The 19,154-nt window shown below is 48.0% G+C and overlaps 1 protein-coding gene across 6 annotated transcripts in view; it reads left to right on the forward strand.

Annotated features, from left to right (window-relative positions):
* The window catches only part of MUTYH (mutY DNA glycosylase), a 31,827-nt gene extending 13,288 nt beyond the window's left edge, over positions 1-18,539 (forward strand). For all 6 annotated transcript variants that reach the window (XM_063427157.1, XM_063427156.1, XM_063427158.1 and 3 more), the window contains 7 exons: positions 182-326; positions 998-1,085; positions 4,614-4,805; positions 11,447-11,592; positions 17,666-17,833; positions 17,968-18,012; positions 18,213-18,539. In XM_063427157.1, the coding sequence (XP_063283227.1) occupies positions 182-326; positions 998-1,085; positions 4,614-4,805; positions 11,447-11,592; positions 17,666-17,833; positions 17,968-18,012; positions 18,213-18,329 (901 nt within the window). In that variant the 3' untranslated portion in view covers positions 18,330-18,539. The remainder of the gene's footprint in view (positions 1-181; positions 327-997; positions 1,086-4,613; positions 4,806-11,446; positions 11,593-17,665; positions 17,834-17,967; positions 18,013-18,212) is intronic.
* The last annotated feature ends 615 nt before the right edge of the window (positions 18,540-19,154 follow it).

Here is a 19,154-nt window from a genome sequence, read left to right on the forward strand (position 1 = left end):
GATTCCAGAAAATCAGAATAATAACTGAAAGCTGTTTTGAGGAAGGTCCTTGTTACCTCTGGTCTCCATTCTATATGCCATAGTTTAATTGTTTGTTTTATTGACCTATTATACAGCGATGCACAATATGTTGGTGGTTTATAAATAATTGCTGTAATACAATTTCCCTTTCCCTCTGTAGGGACTTGGCAAACCATCTTGTTGATCCTGAGCGACCAGGAGATTTTAACCAAGCCATGATGGAGTTAGGGGCTACTGTGTGCACCCCAAAAAAGCCACGGTGCACTGAGTGCCCCTTACAAAGCCAGTGCCGGGCATATGAAAAGGTAATGTGTGTTTGTGTTGATCCAGCCACTGCCCATGATTCCACACCATGTGAACACTGGGTGATACAGAGCTCTCGGGTGGAAGGTAATGTGTGTTTGTGTTGATCCAGTCACTGCCCATGATTCCACACCATGTGAACACTGGGTGATACAGAGCTCTCGGGTGGAGAGTTAAAGAACCAAAACGGTTATTAAATAGGGGATACTTTTCTGATCTTTTTGCTGTTTAAACTACTACTTTAATTGTTTTGTTTTTGTTCCTTTGCTGTAATAGAATCTGTTTTTATTTTTATGAATGCTGTTAACAGTGCTTTCTCCATGGTTTAGGTCTAGGAGGTGGGCAATGTGATGCTAGTGTTTCTATTGTTATGTTTTAGCCCAGTGTTGTGTTATGTGTGTTATAGGTTTGAATGCCGTGATGTGTTTGACCTTTTCTGTTCTGGTTTAGACCAGCTGCGGCCAAGGGGCAACATGGTGAATTGTGCCTCACCTGAAATTTATATCGTTAAACCATCGCTGCTAGAAATTCAATGTCTGTTATAGATCATCTGTTACCTGTACAGGAGACGATGTGTCTGGATTTAATTTAGCAATGTACAGTTTCATTCGCACATCGATTGCGGCCTGTGCTTTGTCCAGCGTTATCTGATGAATGACATGACTTCTTGCAGGTTGAAGCCGATTTAACATCAGCCGCCGGTAAACTAACAAACAGAAATCCCGACCCTAAATATGCCGCTGGCGACATTGAAGAGTGCGGTGAGTGCCGTGGAGTCTGGGACTGGGACTGGTTTTATCACTCCCCTCTCAGCAACAATTCAATCATACAAATCATCTGCTCTCTGATCTATTTTATTAGCCTTTTAAGAAGTTGATCAAATTAAATTGTACCATTCTAGGACAGGGATAATTGTTAAAGGACTACAGATCCCATGATGCTTTGTCAGCCTTTAACCCCTTAAGGACACATGACATGTGTAACATGTCATGATTCCCTTTTATTCCAAAAGTTTGGTCCTTAAGGGGTTAAGGTAAAGCTCATTGTAGGACTTGTGTTTCTATATCAACTGGTGGTTGTCATGATGAGGATCATTAGAAGGGGGTAGGGTACTGCATTTCCACTGATAGTGTTTATCATATTGGGGGCATCATGTATATACACTGATAGGCTATATCAGTGATGGCGAACCTTTTTGAGCCCGAGTGCCCAAACCGCAATACATGCCAACTTTTTTTCCTTAAAGTGCCAACACGGCAATTGCGTGTGTGTGGGTGTGGTGGGTGTGGGGGGTGCGTGTGTGTGGGGGGGGTGCGTGTGTGGGGGGGGGTGCGTGTGTGGGGGGGGGTGCGTGTGTGGGGGGGGGGGTGCGTGTGTGGGGGGGGTGCGTGTGTGGGGGGTGCTGTGTGGGGGGGTGCTGTGTGTGTGTGTGTGGGGGGTGCTGTGCTGTGTGTGTGTGTGTGTGGGGGGTGCTGTGTGTGTGTGTGGGGGGGTGCTGTATGTGTGTGAGAGGGGTGCTGTGCTGTGGGGGGTAAGGGATACTGTGTGGGGGGTAGGGGTACTGTGTGTGGGGGTAGGGGTACTGTGTGTGGGGGTAGGGGTGCTGTGTGGGGGGGGTAGGGGTGCTGTGTGGGGGGGTAGGGGTGCTGTGTGGGGGGGTAGGGGTGCTGTGTGGGGGGGGTAGGGGTACTGTGTGTGGGGGGTTGGGGTACTTCTGGGGGGGTAGGGGTGCTGCTGGGGGGTGGGGTGGTGCTGTGTAGGGGAGGAGCTGGGGGGGTGGGGTGGTGCTGTGTAGGGGAGGTGCTGTGGTGGGTAGGGGAGGTGCTGTGGTGGGTAGGGGAGGTGCTGTGGTGGCTAGGGGAGGTGCTGTGGTGGGTAGGGGTGGTGCTGTGGTGGCTAGGGGAGGTGCTGTGGTGGGTAGGGGTGGTGCGGTGGGGGGTGCGTGTGGGGGTGGGGGGTGCATGTGTGTGGGGGGGTGTGTGTGGGGGGTGTGCTGTGTGTGGGGGGGGTGCTGTGTGTGTGGGGGGGGTGCTGTGTGTGTGTGGGGGGGTGCTGTGTGTGTGTGGGGGGGGTGCTGTGTGTGGGGGGGTGCTGTGTGTGTGTGGGGGGGGTGCTGTGTGTGTGTGTGAGAGGGGTGCTGTGCTGTGGGGGGTAAGGGGTACTGTGTGGGGGGTAGGGGTGCTGTGTGTGGGGGGTAGGGGTGCTGTGTGTGGGTAGGGCTACTGTGTGTGGGGGGGTAGGGGTACTGTTGTGGGTGAGTATGGGTACTGCTGGGGGGGTAGGGGTTTTTCTGGGGGGGTAGGGGTACTTCTGGGGGGGTAGGGGTGCTGCTGTGGTGGGTAGGGGTGGTGCTGGGGGGGTGGGGTGCTGCTGGGGGGTAAGGGTTCTTCTGGGGGGGGGTAGGGGTGGTGTGTTAGTATCCCACCCCCCTCCTTCTTACCTTCAATGAAGTGTTGGGGGGGGGACACAGCCATCCCTGGTGGTCCGGTGGTGGTAAGTACTGCAGGGGGAGGGATCTGTGTAGCAGCTCCCCCTGTCCTCCCGCCCGATGCTGTGTGGAGCGTTGCCATGGTAACGCTCGGCAACGCTCCACACAGCATCGCGCGGGAGTACAGGGGAGCTGCTACACAGATCCCTCTCCCTGCCTCCCGACCCGGAAGCAGAATAGGCGCCTGCCGTTTCGGGCAGGCAGGCGCCTATTCTGCAGTGATGGCGGACCTGTGGCCGCGTGCCCACAGAGAGGGCTCGGCGTGCCATAGGTTCGCCATCACTGGGCTATATTATACACTAATAAGGATCATTATAAATGGGATACTGTACTTACACTTATAGATATAATGTTTATATACACTGATAGGCTATATTATACACTAATAAGGATCATTATAATGGGATACCTTACTTACACTATATATATATATATATATATATATATATATATATATATATATATATATACTGTATACACTGGTGGTGATTATTATAAAAGGGGGGGATACTATATACATTGATGATCATTATAATAGTCGGATTCGGTGTATACCCTGATAGGGTTCATTATGATAGGGGAAATACGGTGTCTACCCTGATAGGGTTCATTATGATGGGGGGGACATGTCGTATACCCTGATAGGCTTCATTATGATGGGGGGTACGGTGTATACCCTGATAGGGTTCATTATGATGGGGGGGATACGGTGTATACCCTGTTAGGGTTCATTATGATGGGGGGATACGGTGTATACCCTGATGAGGTTCATTATGATGGGGGGATACGGTGTATACACTGATAGGGTTCATTATGATGGGGGGGATACGGTGTATACCCTGATAGGGTTCATTATGATGGAGGGATACGGTGTATACCCTGATAGGGTTCATTATGATGGGGGGATACGGTGTATACCCTGATAGGGTTCATTATGATGAGGGGGATATGGTGTATACGCTGATAGGGTTCATTATGATGGGGGGGATACGGTATATACGCTGATAAGGTTCATTATGATGGGGGGATACGGTGTATACGCTGATAGGGTTCATTATGATGGGGGGATACGGTGTATACGCTGATAGGGTTCATTATGATGGGGGGATACGGTGTATACGCTGATAGGGTTCATTATGATGGGGGGGTACGGTGTATACGCTGATAGGGTTCATTATGATGGGGGGATACGGTGTATACCCTGATAGGGTTCATTATGATGGGGGGATACAGTGTATACCCTGATAGGGTTCATTATGATGGGGGGGATATGGTATATACCCTGATAGGGTTCATTATGATGGGGGGATACGGTGTATACCCTAATAGGGTTCATTATGATGGGGGATACGGTGTATACCCTGATAGGGTTCATTATGATGGGGGGGATACGGTGTATACCCTGATAGGGTTCATTATAATGGATGGGTAAGGTTTATACCCTGATAGGGTTCATTATGATGATGGGGGGGGGGGGGGGGTACGGTGTATACCCTGATAGGGTTCATTATGATGGGGGGGTACGGTGTATACGCTGATAGGGTTCATTATGATGGGAGGATACGGTGTATACCCTGATAGGGTTCATTATGATGGGGGGGATACGGTGTATACCCTGATAGGGTTCATTATGATGGGGGGGGTACGGTGTATACGCTGATAGGGTTCATTATGATGGGGGATACGGTGTATACCCTGATAGGGTTCATTATGATGGGGTGGTACGGTATTTACACAGATAGACGTACTATGCCTACTGATGATGATTGTTTTGATGCACTCACTTTCTGTTTCTATTCAGATTTGGCCCACGGTTCATGCACATTGTGCTTGCCCTCTTCTGACCTCTGGGACAGATCGCTTGGGGTGACAAACTTTCCCCGCAAATCTGCAAAGAAGGCGTCACGGGTGGAACAAACCTTGACCTGTGTGTGGCAGAGATGTGGACAAGAGGAGGAGCCAGAATATTTACTCGTTCAGAGACCCAGCTCAGGTAGATGAGATGTATGTCAGTACAACCCAAGGTATAACAGTATAATAGTGATGCAATGAGAACATATCCTGTGCCTGGTTTATACCCCACCCAGCACAGGTCTGCAGATAATATACAAAAGGGAGTGGTTTATAGACCGGGCTGGATTACAATTGGCCTGTAGTTGGAATCTCTGCACTATACTCCCAAACGGCAAGAAAACAGAGTCTCATACACCCTGTTTTGTTTGCTCTCTCTAAGGTGAAAGGGTAATCCAAACATGGACCCCTTGTTTACTGTGCCTAGAGGAATATCTGCTATGTCTCACTGACCAGGTCTAAACGATCATCTGGGGCTGCTGTATCTCTCGTGGAGAGGGAGCCGGCCTGCATTTCGGATCTTGCCCCCCTTATTAGGCAGACTAGATGGGCCGAATGGCTCTTATCTGCCGTCACATTCTATGTTTCTGGCTGGGATCAGTCTGATATGCAAATGGTTTAGGTTCTCTCTGTAATGGCACAAGATGAGCTAAAACCAGCTTGAGATCTGAGCGAAGATTAACCGAAGGACCTGCAGGTTACATTGTTTGTATATTCTTTATTTATACGTAAATCACTGGTGTGAGAAGTGTTGATGTACAAATACAGACATTTGAGTTATACAGCAGTAGGTAAACCGATAACAAGACACCATGTACATTAGTGACAATTATAGTGAACTGAAGATTTTTGTATATATGATAGAGCTCTGCATTTGTTAATATTGACCTGCCTGTCGCTAATGGTTAATAAAGGCTAGAGTTGGCACACTATAGCTTGATATATATATAATAATGAAAAACAACTAAACATGTCACACTCGATTGCCAGCACACTGGGGATATGAAAATGGAGTGTGATAATCCAGGAAGGGAACCCTAATAACAAGCCCCCTGCTTGTTATGGTTTAAAAAAAGAAATTATAATGATAAACCACATTAATAGTCCTGTATGTATTCATTTAAATTCCGGTCCGGCTTCGTCAGACTTCTCCTTCTTGCTCTTCCGATCCATGTCAGCCAGGCCTGCAGCACCACCCAAGTTAGGGCTATAAAACGTTGCAAAATCGATTGGAATAGGGATCAGTTTCGGAGCTTCTAGACAGCGTGTCCTCCTGCTTCATTCGCTAAGCCCTGCCCCTACTGTTTTTTGGTTTGTTTTTTGTTTGTTTGCTCTATGTTACTCAAGATACTCAGACAGCCTATAGGAAATGGCTGTGTGTGCTTTGTAGAATGTCTGCTCTGTTGGATACTATTAGAATAGTCAATACACTGGCAGTTCTATACGAATAGGTGCAAGAGATAATCCCATGCGACAGTTACTTTTCTAATCATTTAATATTTTTGGATAAACTTTTAAAGTTTTTTTTATTTTTTTTTGTCTTCAAAATGTTATTAAATAAAATCATCAAGGGGGCTTGCTCAACATGGCGAACGGTCGCACATCGCATGAGCTCTGGGAGAAATCCTGTAAATAACGACCTTTTTGACGGCTCTAACACCTCAAACTTGCTCTTACACGCCTCTGCTGACTCACAACTCACCCAGGATTCGTACTCTAACACATCTGATAGCCGACACTGCTTTTCCTGCTGGACGGCTTACAGTGGCAATATTGCGGCCTAGTAGTGGCCTGGCTGTACAGGATTGGGGGAGATGACCGATCCCTCAGCCCAATTTCTAGTCGGACCCACGGTGGACCGCCCTGCCTTCCCCTGCTGGTAAGGGTTATCCCAGCATTCTCAACAACTTACCTTCATCTGGGACTGAGCTACGTGCACCCTGCCAACATCTACAGGCCTAACTACGGTTCTCAAAATGGCGGCGGAACACGACCCTGTAAAACATGAGGCCTAATCTAAGCTTCTTGGCAGCATTCGACAAACTGTGAAGCCTTTTAGCAGACCCTGTCCAGAGGCTCACTGGCGATGATCTCGCCAAAAGGAGCACCCACACTCTTACTCACCCCCCACCAGAGATAGCAAGGGGGCCCAAGAAGCCCTCCTGTACCCTTGAGGAGGTGCTGTGTTGGGAGTGGGAACCCTCGACATGCTCGCCGCACATGCGAGGAGACTGAATCGACCCTCGCTTTGCCCTCACCCCCCCAGCAGTACAGGGGCCTCTACTGGAGCACGCTTGGTCCAATATTACGACATCAACACAGCTTGCCTAGCCATAGTTAATATATCTTGGGTAATCATCTTGTATCTTTCTAATCGAAATATCATTGTGTTGATCAACTGTTACCTTAGCACACAGTGCCTGTGTTATAGCATTGTAACCCTGCTGCTTATATTCTGCTAACACTGTGTCTCATTAGCTCTTCTAAAAAAAAAGGCTAACTTGCAAATGTCCTACAAGAAATATGTCAAAGTACCTTGATTACCTTTCTGTACCTTATGCACATCAAAAATAAAGAATTTAATATTTTTATTTTTTTTTAATTATGAAAATATTTTTCAAAATATTAAATTGGAAAAGCGTATCCAAAATTATAAAAAATCAGGCCCTGTGTTTGTTTTCTGTCTTTAGGGACCCAGACCACTTTGAGAAACCGTAATGTATACATTGCAGGGTTTACACAGCCATTAGAGGCATTTCCTGCAGTTTCAAGGAATTTAACCCTGTGAAATGATGCTGGACGTCCTTGCGATTTTCATGAGGTCGTACAGCGTCTTCAAATCTCCCATAGGAAAGCATTGATTCAATGCTTTCCTGTGCTGAAGGCCTAATGCTCCCCGCGGAAACGCAATGATATCAGAGGAGGCAGAGAATTCAGTACGTGTTTAAACGGTTTTTCATCACAGAGGGGAAGCCGTGGGGCAAAGGGACATTATAGTGTTAGTACAACTTTGTATTCCTAACAGTATTGTGTTCCTTTAATGAGGACAGGAATCTTGGCCATTATTATTATTTTTATTAAAGAAAAGAAAAAAGCTACCTGCGCTCTCTCCTTAATCCCTATGTATATTTAGACAAATGGAGGTCATTTAGTTGCTCCAATGGCAATTGGAGGGAATGCCCGCCTGCCAACGTCAAGGCAGACCCCCCTAAGCGGGTCCTAACACTGACCCTTCAGCCTGCTTCCTTGAGCTTCTGGCCAGGGCCAGATTAAGAGCCCAGTGGACCTGGAGCTGACAATTATGATGGGCCTAATTACAGAATCTTATCGACCAAAAACACTAAAACAGTCATACCTCCCAAGCATCATGTATCTGATGGAGATGGTGCTGGAGGGAAACTCATAGGATGCAGCTATAAGAAAACACACACTCTATGCTAATATCTCTCTAATTTATGCTTTCATCTTTCAAGTAAATCCATACCCCCTAACAGCTGTGTCCAGTGAAGCAGGAAGTCAATGTGCAAGGTAAAAGAGTGTATCACGTGGCGTGAATCACGTGACCAGCCCTGCCAAAAGGGGTGCACATGCCCAAAAATGGGGCATAGTTTGTCCAAAGAATTGGAAGGCCAGCCTGGCTTGAATGCATGGCAGGGTGCCTGCCAATCATGCAGGCTGTCCAACTAAGGGCATACTATGCAGGCAGCACCCGGAGCTTGACATAAATGCGTCTAATGATGCGCCTACTCCACGCTTTCTAATGACTGTGCCCTAGCACTCACATGTCCACTTGTCTCCTTATCAAGGCAGACCCCCCTAAGCGGGTCCTAACACTGACCCTTCAGCCTCTGGCAAAGATATCTCTAATGAGACAGAGAGGGATATTTTTTATATACACCCCTATATACTTATTAACCCTTAATAGGGAACACATGGGATGGGCGGCAGCATTGTAACCAGGCTGTGTGATACAAAGTAAATACAAATACAAAAAGAGAAGTCCTGCGCTCACTCCCATTACTACTAGTGAGTGCAGGACTTCTCTTTTTGTATTTGTATTTACTTTGTATCACACAGGCTGGTTACAATGCTGCCCCTCTCTGTCTCATTAGAGATATTGTTGCCAGAAGCAGGGCCGGATTAACATAGGGGCTGATGGAGCTGCAGCTCCAGGCCCAGGCCCATGGAATAGGCCCATAGTTTTTTACACACTACTCTAAGTTTACCACTTAACTGGTATTTTAATGGCACAGCTGGTATTTGAGGTTGCCTGGCCAGTGCCAGTATTGCAGTAATATCGGCAATACAAATGCAGGTATTTTTCTCAGTATAAACGGAAATTACACTGCAATACCAGCACCGGCCAGTAGGGGTCACTGTGTGTGGGGACAGGCAGGGATAGGAAGTAACAGCATATCCCTCCCTGCCTCTCTCTACTCACTGATCCGTGGGGGAGCAGCTACACAGCACACAGAGTCCAGACAGCAGCTCTACAGCTCAGGTAAGTGAGGGATTTGGAGAAAGGCAGCAGGGAGACATGGGGACACTGAGACACTAGGAGACACTGAGAAACTAGGGGACACAGACACTAGGGGATACTGTGAGACCTGGGGACACTGGAAAACACGGGGACACAGACACTAGGGGACACTGGGAGAAATGGGGACACTGAAAGACATAGGGACATTGGGGGACACTGAGTCATTGGGACTCAGTGTCCCCATGTCTCCCAGTGTCTTTGTCTCCATGTCTCAGTGTCCCTAGTGACTCAGTGTCTCCATGTCTCCCAGTGTCTCAGTGCCCCATGTCTCCCAGTGTCTCAGTGTCCCCGGGTCTCTCAGTGACATGGGGACACTGGGAAAAATGGGAACACTGACACACTAGGGGACTGGGTGACATGGGGACACTGACACTGTGATACATAGGGACACTGGGAGACAGGAAGACACTGGGAGCAATCCATCTATGCAGCAGAATTCAACTGTGAGTAGTTTGTTGGTGATTTTACAGAATGTCACTCCTTGTAAATTTACATCATGTAATGTCACACATAGCTAATTAATTATACAAATGTATAAGGCTGGTATTTTTTCCCAATAAAGGTGGCAACCCTAACTACTCTTCACATACTCTTGCTAAAAGGAACACTATAGGGTCAGGAATACAATCATGTATTTCTGACCTTATTATGTTAAAACCACCATTTAGCCCCCCTGGGCCCCTCTTGCCTCCCTAAATATAGTAAACTCTTACTTGTATTCAAGTCTGCAGCTGCTGGCTCTGTCCCTATCTGCCTCTGAACTCACTCTGTCTACTGACATCATCAGAAGTGGTGCTCTGAGCAAATTACAACTAGGCAGATCAGGGGCAAAGCCAGCACAAGTCAAACATAGCCCTGGCCAATCAGCATCTTCTCATGAAGATACATTGATTCAATGCATCTCTATGAGGAAAGTTCAGTGTCTGCATGCAGAGGGTGGGGACACTGAATGGCAGTGCTGCACACTTGGCAGTACTGCCCCAGGAGGCACCTCTAGCAGCTATCTAAGGAGTGGCCATCAGAGTTATTTTCTCTGAAAAGACAGTGTTTACTGCAAAAAGCCTGGAGGGAATGATTCTACTTACTAGAAGAAATATAATAAGCTGTAGTTGTTCTGGTGACTATAGTGTCCCTTTAAGTTTGGAAGCTTAAGAGGGATGCATGGGAACAAAACCTGTGTGGACAGGCTGACAATAAAATTAGTTTAGGTAATGCAGACGTTGGTCTCTCGAACACTGTGGCATGTCCCCTTTCTTCTACACTCACTACATACACCTTTACTCTGTCCCAGACTATATACCAGGAACTTCTGCCTGCTAGTAAGATGATAAGGAGACAAGTGGACATGTGAGTGCTAGGGCACAGTCATTAGAAAGCGTGGAGTAGGCGCATCATTAGACGCATTTATGTCAAGCTCAGGGTGCTGCCTGCATAGTATGCCCTTAGTTGGACAGCCTGCATGATTGGCAGGCACCCTGCCATGCATTCAAGCCAGGCTGGCCTTCCAATTCTTTGGACAAACAATGCCCCATTTTTGGGCATATGCACCCCTTTTGGCAGGGCTGGTCACGTGATTCACGCCACGTGATACACTCTTTTACCTTGCACATTGACTTCCTGCTTCACTGGACACTGCTGTTAGGGGATATGGATTTACTTGAAAGATGAAAACATAAATTAGAGAGAGATTAGCATCGAGTATGTGTTTTCTTATAGCTGCATCCTTTGAGTTTCCCTCCAGCACCATCTCCATCAGATACATGATGCTTGGGAGGTATGACTGTTTTAGTGTTTTTGGTCGATAAGATTCTGTAATTAGGCCCATCATAATTGTCAGCTCCAGGTCCACTGGGCTCTTAATCTGGCCCTGGCCAGAAGCTCAAGGAAGCAGGCTGAAGGGTCAGTGTTAGGACCCGCTTAGGGGGATCTGCCTTGATGTTGGCAGGCGGGCATTCCCTCCAATGGCCATTGGAGCAACTAAATGACCTCCATTTGTCTAAATATACATAGGGATTAAGGAGAAAGCGCAGGAAACTTTTTTTTCTTTTCTTTGGTTTTTACTATATATTGGGACTGATGTGTATTGTAGTCCATGCTGCCGGCTCAGTAGTAATGGGAGTGAGCGCAGGACTTCTCTTTTTGTATTATTATTTTTATTGATTACTTGTAGAAAACTAGAAAGGGTATTGAGATTGGGTAACCATGGCTTCATTCTGACATGTTTCTTTTTCACCTCGATAAAGGGCTTCTGGCAGGGATGTGGGAGTTTCCCAGCATGCTTTTGGAGAACAAACCTACTGAAAAAGATGGAGGACTGGCACTGGGCAACTATCTTCAGGAGGTTACAGGCCACGTGGTCCCTTTGAACAAGCTGCAGTATGTAGGAGAGGTAAGTCACAGACTCGGCAATTATCACCTAGAACTGAGTAAGAAACACTGACCCACACAAAGCCACATCGTGGTATTAATTTTATTAAAGACACGGAGGCTCCTATTATCCTATTATGCTTCTCTTTCTTTTATTTTCCCTCAGCAGCGAAGAGAGAAATGAGTGAAAAGAGAAAAACATATCATTAACATATATACATATTCAACATATTCCACAGTGCTACATTGGGGAACCTCCCCCTTTTAGTATATAAGGTGTAGCACTCTCTTCCTCTTCCTCTTTCTTCGCTGCTCCCTCAGACCAGCTAAGTACATTTATTGACTATATCATTATACTGTCATCTATACCTACTCTGCCTGCAGTTTTATCTGCAGGATTTGGTTCTAAGTTTTATTCATTCCTTATACTGTTTTTTCTTTCCTTTGGGGTGGGCTCTTGCCCCTCTTCACCCTGACCGGGTTTTGACCCGACCCGTTTTTCACCCGGGTCCCTGGGCTCCTCTGTGCCCCTGACTATCCCCCCACCCCACCCTTGTCGTTTTCGGCAACCGTTATATCCCGCCTTCCTTACTCCACGGCGGTCTTTCACACCTTCTCGGTTCCGCCGCGGGCGCGTTCTGCGCATGCGCGGACACTCGCGGCGGCCATTTTCTTGGTTTCCCGTCGCCGATAGTGCCGGCGGCCATTTTAAGCCTCATTACTCGGCGTGTTTTTGCTCCGAGGAGGCTGCTTGACCCCGCTCCTGCTCTTACCGGGTATTTTTTCTCTCCTGCTCTGTCCTTTGTGCGTGGGTTAAGCAATCCAGCACCTCTGTCCTTTAGCCTTACATTAACTGCTAGTTCGTTACCATGCAGTCTGCCGGTGGTGATTTGAATCCCCACCCTGTCCCACTTAAGGGTACCACAGCATCTGATTCCCAGGCCGACTCCAACCTTATAGGTTCTGAGGAATTCCAATCCCTCTTGGACACTACTATGTCCACCTCTATTAACAAGGCCATCTCCTCGGCCATGGGAGCTATGTCATCTAGTATCTCCCTATCTATCTCTCAGGCCCTTAGACAGGCCCTTCCCACCCAGTCGGGCACAGGGCCCTCTCCCAACTCCCTTGATGAGATTAGCCCAGGGCGCAAGGCGCCTGCCAAGCGCAAACACACCGCTGACCCTCCCCACACCCAGGTACAGCCTGGTTTGAATGACACGCCTCAGGCTGTCGATGATGGCGCGCAACAACCGCGCAGTAGAGCTACTGGCCGGGCTACGGCAGCCAGGGAATGGAAACGGGCACGTGCCCATGATTTATTGTCCGATTCGGACGAGGATGGGGACGAGGAGTCAGACAACCAATTCTCAGATCCCTACGGGGACGAGGTTTCAGGGGACGATGACCTACCAGGGTCACAATTCCCTTCCAGGCAAACCAAGGCCAAAACCCCTTCAGGGGCCCATGATGCAGAGCTAACCTCTGACGAGAAAGATGCCCTGGTCTTTGACCCGGACAACCTCAGGCACCCTCGCTCCGCGGAATGGGAGCCCGCAACCCATATAGCCCGATACCTGGCCCTTAGGGTACGGAAATCCCTCTCACAGGAGGGCCGGAACAAGCTGAGGGCAGAATGCCCACGCCCGATCATACCCGATGCGGTAGCCAAGACCCCTGAGGTAGACCCCCAGATTGTGCAGTTTCTGGGCAAGTCGGGTTGGAAACCCAAAAAAGGCCTGGACTACTCCATGCGGAACTGCCAGGATAAGTTCCTTGACACCCTGGGCCCGGTCACCAAATTGTATGAGCTGCTAGAGACGGCTCAGTCGACTGGGGCTCCAGTAGACTTTGAGGTGGCGTTCGGCTGGCTCCAGCGCCTGATTTGCATGATAGGCAACGCCAATACGGCCATGTCAACAGAGCGCAGGAAAGCCATCCTGCTTAAGATTGAGCCTAAGCTCGCAAGCATGGCCTCTAACGAGCCCGGTGCCTCCGCAAACGGCCTTCTATTTGGAGAATCCTTTGTAAAGGACCTAGGGTCTTACGTAAAGACATTCACGGCCTTGGACAAGGCCCAATCCTCCATTAAGAGGGTTTTTAGCCCAAAGGTTTTTGGCGGGGCCGGTAGAGGTAGGAGCCGTCTACCCGGCCGCAACCCCCGGGGTTTCTCAAGACCGGGCAGAGGCTCCTTCAACCAACAGAGACCGACCCAGGAACGGTCCTTCACCCCATTTTTCCCCTCGCGAGGACGGGCTTGGCATACCCGCGGCAGTCGAGGAGCACCCGCGGCAAAACGCCCTTATGGTGAGTACCATGTTTCCCCTTTCTTCCCATATACAGGTAGGGGGCAGACTGACCCGGTTCGCCCGGGCATGGTCACTTGTCACGTCAGACAGTTGGGTGTTACAGGCAATAAAGGGTTACCAACTAGAACTAACCGCTCCCCCCATTCAGCCCTCTCCCCCAAGGGCGATTCACATGCCATCTGCACACTTAGATCTCATCTCTACGGAGATCAGGGAATTACAGGCCAAGAAGGCCATAGAAGAGATCCCTCTAGACACACCGGGTTTCGTAAGCAACCTTTTTCTAGTGCCCAAAAAGGGAGGCGGGGTACGCCCGGTTATCAACCTGCGGCCCCTAAATGCCTTCATACAATACAGGCACTTCAAGATGGAGGGCATTCACTGCCTCAGAGACCTACTCCTACCCGGAGACTGGATGGTCAAATTAGATTTACAAGATGCTTACCTAACGATCCCAGTAGCCTCGATTCACCGGAACCTACTCCAGTTCTGCTGGGAAGGCAAGAAGTGGCGTTTCACATGCCTACCTTTCGGCCTGTCCTCCGCCCCGTGGTGTTTCACGAAGGTCCTAAAACCAGTGGTGACCTTCCTCAGGTTACACGGAGTCCGTCTTATCATTTACCTGGACGACATCCTAATACTCTCCGGGACTCGATCCCTCTTACTAGAACACTTAGGGTGGGCCCTACACCTCATACAGAACCTAGGCTTCCTTGTAAATTGGAAGAAGTCGGTTCTGATCCCCTCTCAACAAATGGAATTCCTCGGATTCCGTATCGACTCCGTACTACAGGTTCTCTGCCTCCCAACAGAGAAGATGTCCAACATCAAGAGGGAAATAAAGAAACTGATGCAAAGGCCGGACATATCCCTACGCCAACTGGCGCGGGTAATCGGCCTGTTAGCGGCCTCTATCCAGGCGATTTTCCCAGGCCCGCTACACTACAGAGCCTTACAACGGCTGAAAGCGGCCTGCCTGAGAAGTGGCCACTCGTACGAATCTCACATTTCCCTGGACACAGAATCGAGGGAGGAACTGAACTGGTGGCTAACCCACATGGAAGCTTGGAACGGCCGAGCGATCTTCGGGTCCACTCCAGACCTGGTGATCGAATCGGACGCCAGCTTACATGGCTGGGGCGCGCGCTGCGGCAATATATCCACAGGAGGCAGGTGGTCCACGGAGGAGTCCTTCTTACACATAAACTCTCTGGAACTGCTGGCGGCCTCGTTCGCCATTCGCAGTCTGTCTCCCAGAGGCATCTCATGCTCGATCCTCCTCAAGCTGGACAATGTCTCAGCCGTAAGATACATAAACCATCTAGGGGGAACCAGGTCTCGCATCCTAGCGGTTTTGGCCAGAGACTTCTGGAACTACTGCTTACAAAACAGCGTGTCCGTTACCGCGGAACACATCCCGGGCCTAGACAACTACACCGCGGACTGGAACTCCCGCTACCTGAGGGACTCGGGAGATTGGAAACTGCTACCGAAATTATTCCGCAGAATCTCGTCCCTGTGGGGACCTTTGAGCATGGATCTGTTCGCATCCAGACTCAACACACAACTACCGAAGTTCTGCAGCTGGAGACCAGACCCGGAGGCAGTAGCGACAGACGCTTTCCTCCAAGATTGGTCCGAGGGCAGGGCTTACGCCTTCCCTCCGTTCAACCTGATAGCTCGTTGCCTGGCGCACCTCCGGCGCTTCAAGAGCTCATTGGTACTGATAACCCCGTGCTGGAGATCTCAACCTTGGTTCCCACATCTGCTGGAGATGGCGATAGACCACCCACGGCTACTGCCGGACCATCCATCGCTATTGACCAACCCAGATGGGGAGAACCACCCCCTGGTGGAACAGGGCCTTCTCCGCCTCATGGCGTGGCTCCTTTCCGGGGACCCTGGGAGATCACGGAGGTTTCGAACACGACTGTGCGGCTCCTGGCAAACGCATGGGCACCTGGTACACGACAAGCCTATGCTGCAGCATGGAGACAGTGGGCCAATTGGTGCTTGGGACGATCATTGGATCCGATATCAGCCCCTGTGAAATCGGTACTAGATTTCCTTACGCACCTGTTCGAATCAGGCAAAGCCTTCCGCACGGTCAATGTTTTCCGCTCGGCCATCTCAGCCGGGCACGACCAGGTGGACGGCCTCCCACTGGGTCAGAATCCTCTGATTTGTCGTTTGCTCAAGGGAGTTCGTTTCTCACGTCCCCCCACATCCAGATACGGGTCCTTCTGGGACGTCACCTGTGTGTTCAGACTCATAGATGGCTGGCCCACTAACGTAGATCTTTCTCTTAAACAATTGTCAGCAAAACTACTGATGCTGCTTTGCCTTCTATCCTGCAAACGGGTATCAGACGTGAGAGCCTTGGACTGGCGAGCACGTTCATTCACCCCGGAGGGGGTGTCATTCGATATTTCACGAAGAACGAAGTCGGCCACCAAACAGGTCTGCTATCCACGGATACCGGGTTTACCTAACTTATGCCCAATAGCGTGCCTAAAAGAATACGAATCTCGCACCTCTACACTGCGCCCGTCCAATGACGGGCCTCTGTTCATCTCCCTGAAAAAACCCCATCTGCCGGTATCCACACCGACGCTGGCACGATGGATTAAATGGATACTAGCTACGGCCGGAATAGACGTCTCTGTTTTCTCATCTCACTCTGTTAGAGGCGCTATGGCCTCTAAAGCTTCGGCGGCCGGTTGCCGCTTGGAAGACATTCTGAAGGCTGCAGATTGGTCTACGGAATCCACATTCAGGAACTTTTACTTTAGACCGATACAACATTTTTCAGATAAAGTCATTGCTCAGCTTTAAACAAGCATAATAGGAGCCTCCGTGTCTTTAATAAAATTCCTAGATTTTACTAGTAGCATGACGTAAAGTCATGATTTTATTAATGACACGGAGGCGAGTATTATTCCCTCCCTCCCTCCCTGGGTTGGAGGTGGTGATATGGTTTTTCTATTGCATCCTATCCTTTCTGGACTATATCACGACTTACTCCTTTAGGACGGGTCTTCCTGGCCCATAGTCTATTTATTTATGCTGTATAGATTTTACGCTCTCTGTCGTTTGGCTTAGTTTACTTTAACTTTAATTGATCATGATCATCGCACTTTATGTTATGTCTAGTTAATATGTCATTTATTCCTTTTCAGAAGTCAAGATTACTATATATAAAGTGGAAAATATTACACCCAGTTGCAAGTTGAGATTTTACCATATTTCTCCCCTCTCTCATTTTAGCGTGATTCCAATTACTTATGGAACTAACAGGAGCTTCGCAGTTGACTCCGCATTTCCAGGAAGATATGTTCAGCTTCCCGAGTTTAAAGTTCAAATTCGAGTTCTGGTTCGGTTTACGGGTCTTCGGATCGCGACGAAAGAGGAAGAGGAAGAGAGTGCTACACCTTATATACTAAAAGGGGGAGGTTCCCCAATGTAGCACTGTGGAATATGTTGAATATGTATATATGTTAATGATATGTTTTTCTCTTTTCACTCATTTCTCTCTTCGCTGCTGAGGGAAAATAAAAGAAAGAGAAGCATAATAGGATAATACTCGCCTCCGTGTCATTAATAAAATCATGACTTTACGTCATGCTACTAGTAAAATCTAGGAATTATTCAGCGCAAATTAGATGCAAATTAGATTCTTACCTTTGGTGTCAGGGCTTTTGAAATCTTTACTTTTACCTCCTCTCCCCATGTCTCCCCTCCAGGTGTTTCCCCACAAGATCACTGACCCTGTCTTCTCTCCTGCAGGTGGTCCACATATTCTCTCATATTCACCAGACATACCTGGTCTACTTCCTGTCTACAAGCCGCGTCGATGCAGTCACCATTAATGAAGAGCTTTCTGAATGTCCAGCCTCTCGTTGGGTCTCCAGGAACCAGTTTCTGGAAGCTGCTGTGTCCACAGCGATGAAAAAAGTAATATTTATGTCTTGTTTAGATCATGTGTATTTGGGTAATTCACTCATGACCCAACCACACTAACAAGGTCTTCAAAATCGGGAATAGAATTTTCTCCTTTATTTTTCTTTTCTATTTTCTTTATTTGGCAGATTCTGACGCTGTGTGAGAGGAACAGCAGCTCCAGTAACAGTACAGTGAGTAAATGCCATTAGATTTACAAAGCAACCTGTTATTCGCTTGAATGCTACTTGAATGGAAAATTGGATCTTAAGGCCACATTTTTCCACCAGTTTTCCATCTCACTTATTTTAGCACTGACCTCCATGTCTGAACAGCACACGACAGCTAACAACTTCAATTAAAAAATAAATAAATAAAATTCTCTCTTTTAAAGCCAGGGAAACGGAAGAGAGACGGATCTGTCTTGCAGCCACCAGGCAGAAGAATCAAGATAGAGACTGAAAATCAAAGGTCGATACAGAGCTTCTTCAAACCGACCAATAGGAAGTGACCTGCGACCTGCAGATCCAATGATGGATAGCATTACCGGCTCCAGTCTGCTGTATTGAGTGCAGATCAGTACGTTTTACACAAAGATCCCATCTGCTGCGAATCCCAAAGGACTGCATTTTTATCAGAATATACACATGGTTTTATATTTTTGTATATTATGCTAATTTCCTTTTCTACTATGTGTTTTAATACAATGTGTGCATCCCTATTCCGTTTTATTGATATTTAATCCCAAATCATGCAGATCTATTTGTTACAGTTACACAATTAAAATGTTTTTCTAATTAATTCTATATTTTGTGGTTTTCTTTTCTAAGCTGTTCTATGATTCTAGATATGTAAATGCATAGTGTGGTTGCTGGGCATCATGGGAAAGGTAGTTCAAAGAACATCTGGGCTGCCAGTGTTAGGCGTCCCTCCCCGTGGCTATTTCAGGTTACGTAAGGTTTCACTGTTGGTTCAGGGAGCAGCAGATAAAGATTGTATGGGACTTACTAGCCAGCCACTTCATTGGGTGCAGGATGGGGTCACAGGGAACATTAACCCCTTAAGGACACATGACATGTGTGACATGTCATGATTCCCTTTTATTCCAGGAGTTTGGTCCTTAAGGGGTTAAATGGAGCATTTAATGCGCTCAATAAAATAGTCTGGGGGCAGTGGTCTTTGAAATGTAAAGCATCGCCATTTACTAGAGCTACTTTTTCTGGAGTGGGGGGCCTGGCTAAAGCGGCAGACGTTAAACCTATAAAGAGTTGAGCATATAAAAAGCCACAGCATATTAATGAGGCCAATATTTATAAAATGCATTACAGTAGTATTT

The sequence above is a fragment of the Pelobates fuscus genome, chromosome 7 (assembly GCF_036172605.1).
Source record: "Pelobates fuscus isolate aPelFus1 chromosome 7, aPelFus1.pri, whole genome shotgun sequence".
Classification (NCBI taxonomy): domain Eukaryota; kingdom Metazoa; phylum Chordata; class Amphibia; order Anura; family Pelobatidae; genus Pelobates; species Pelobates fuscus.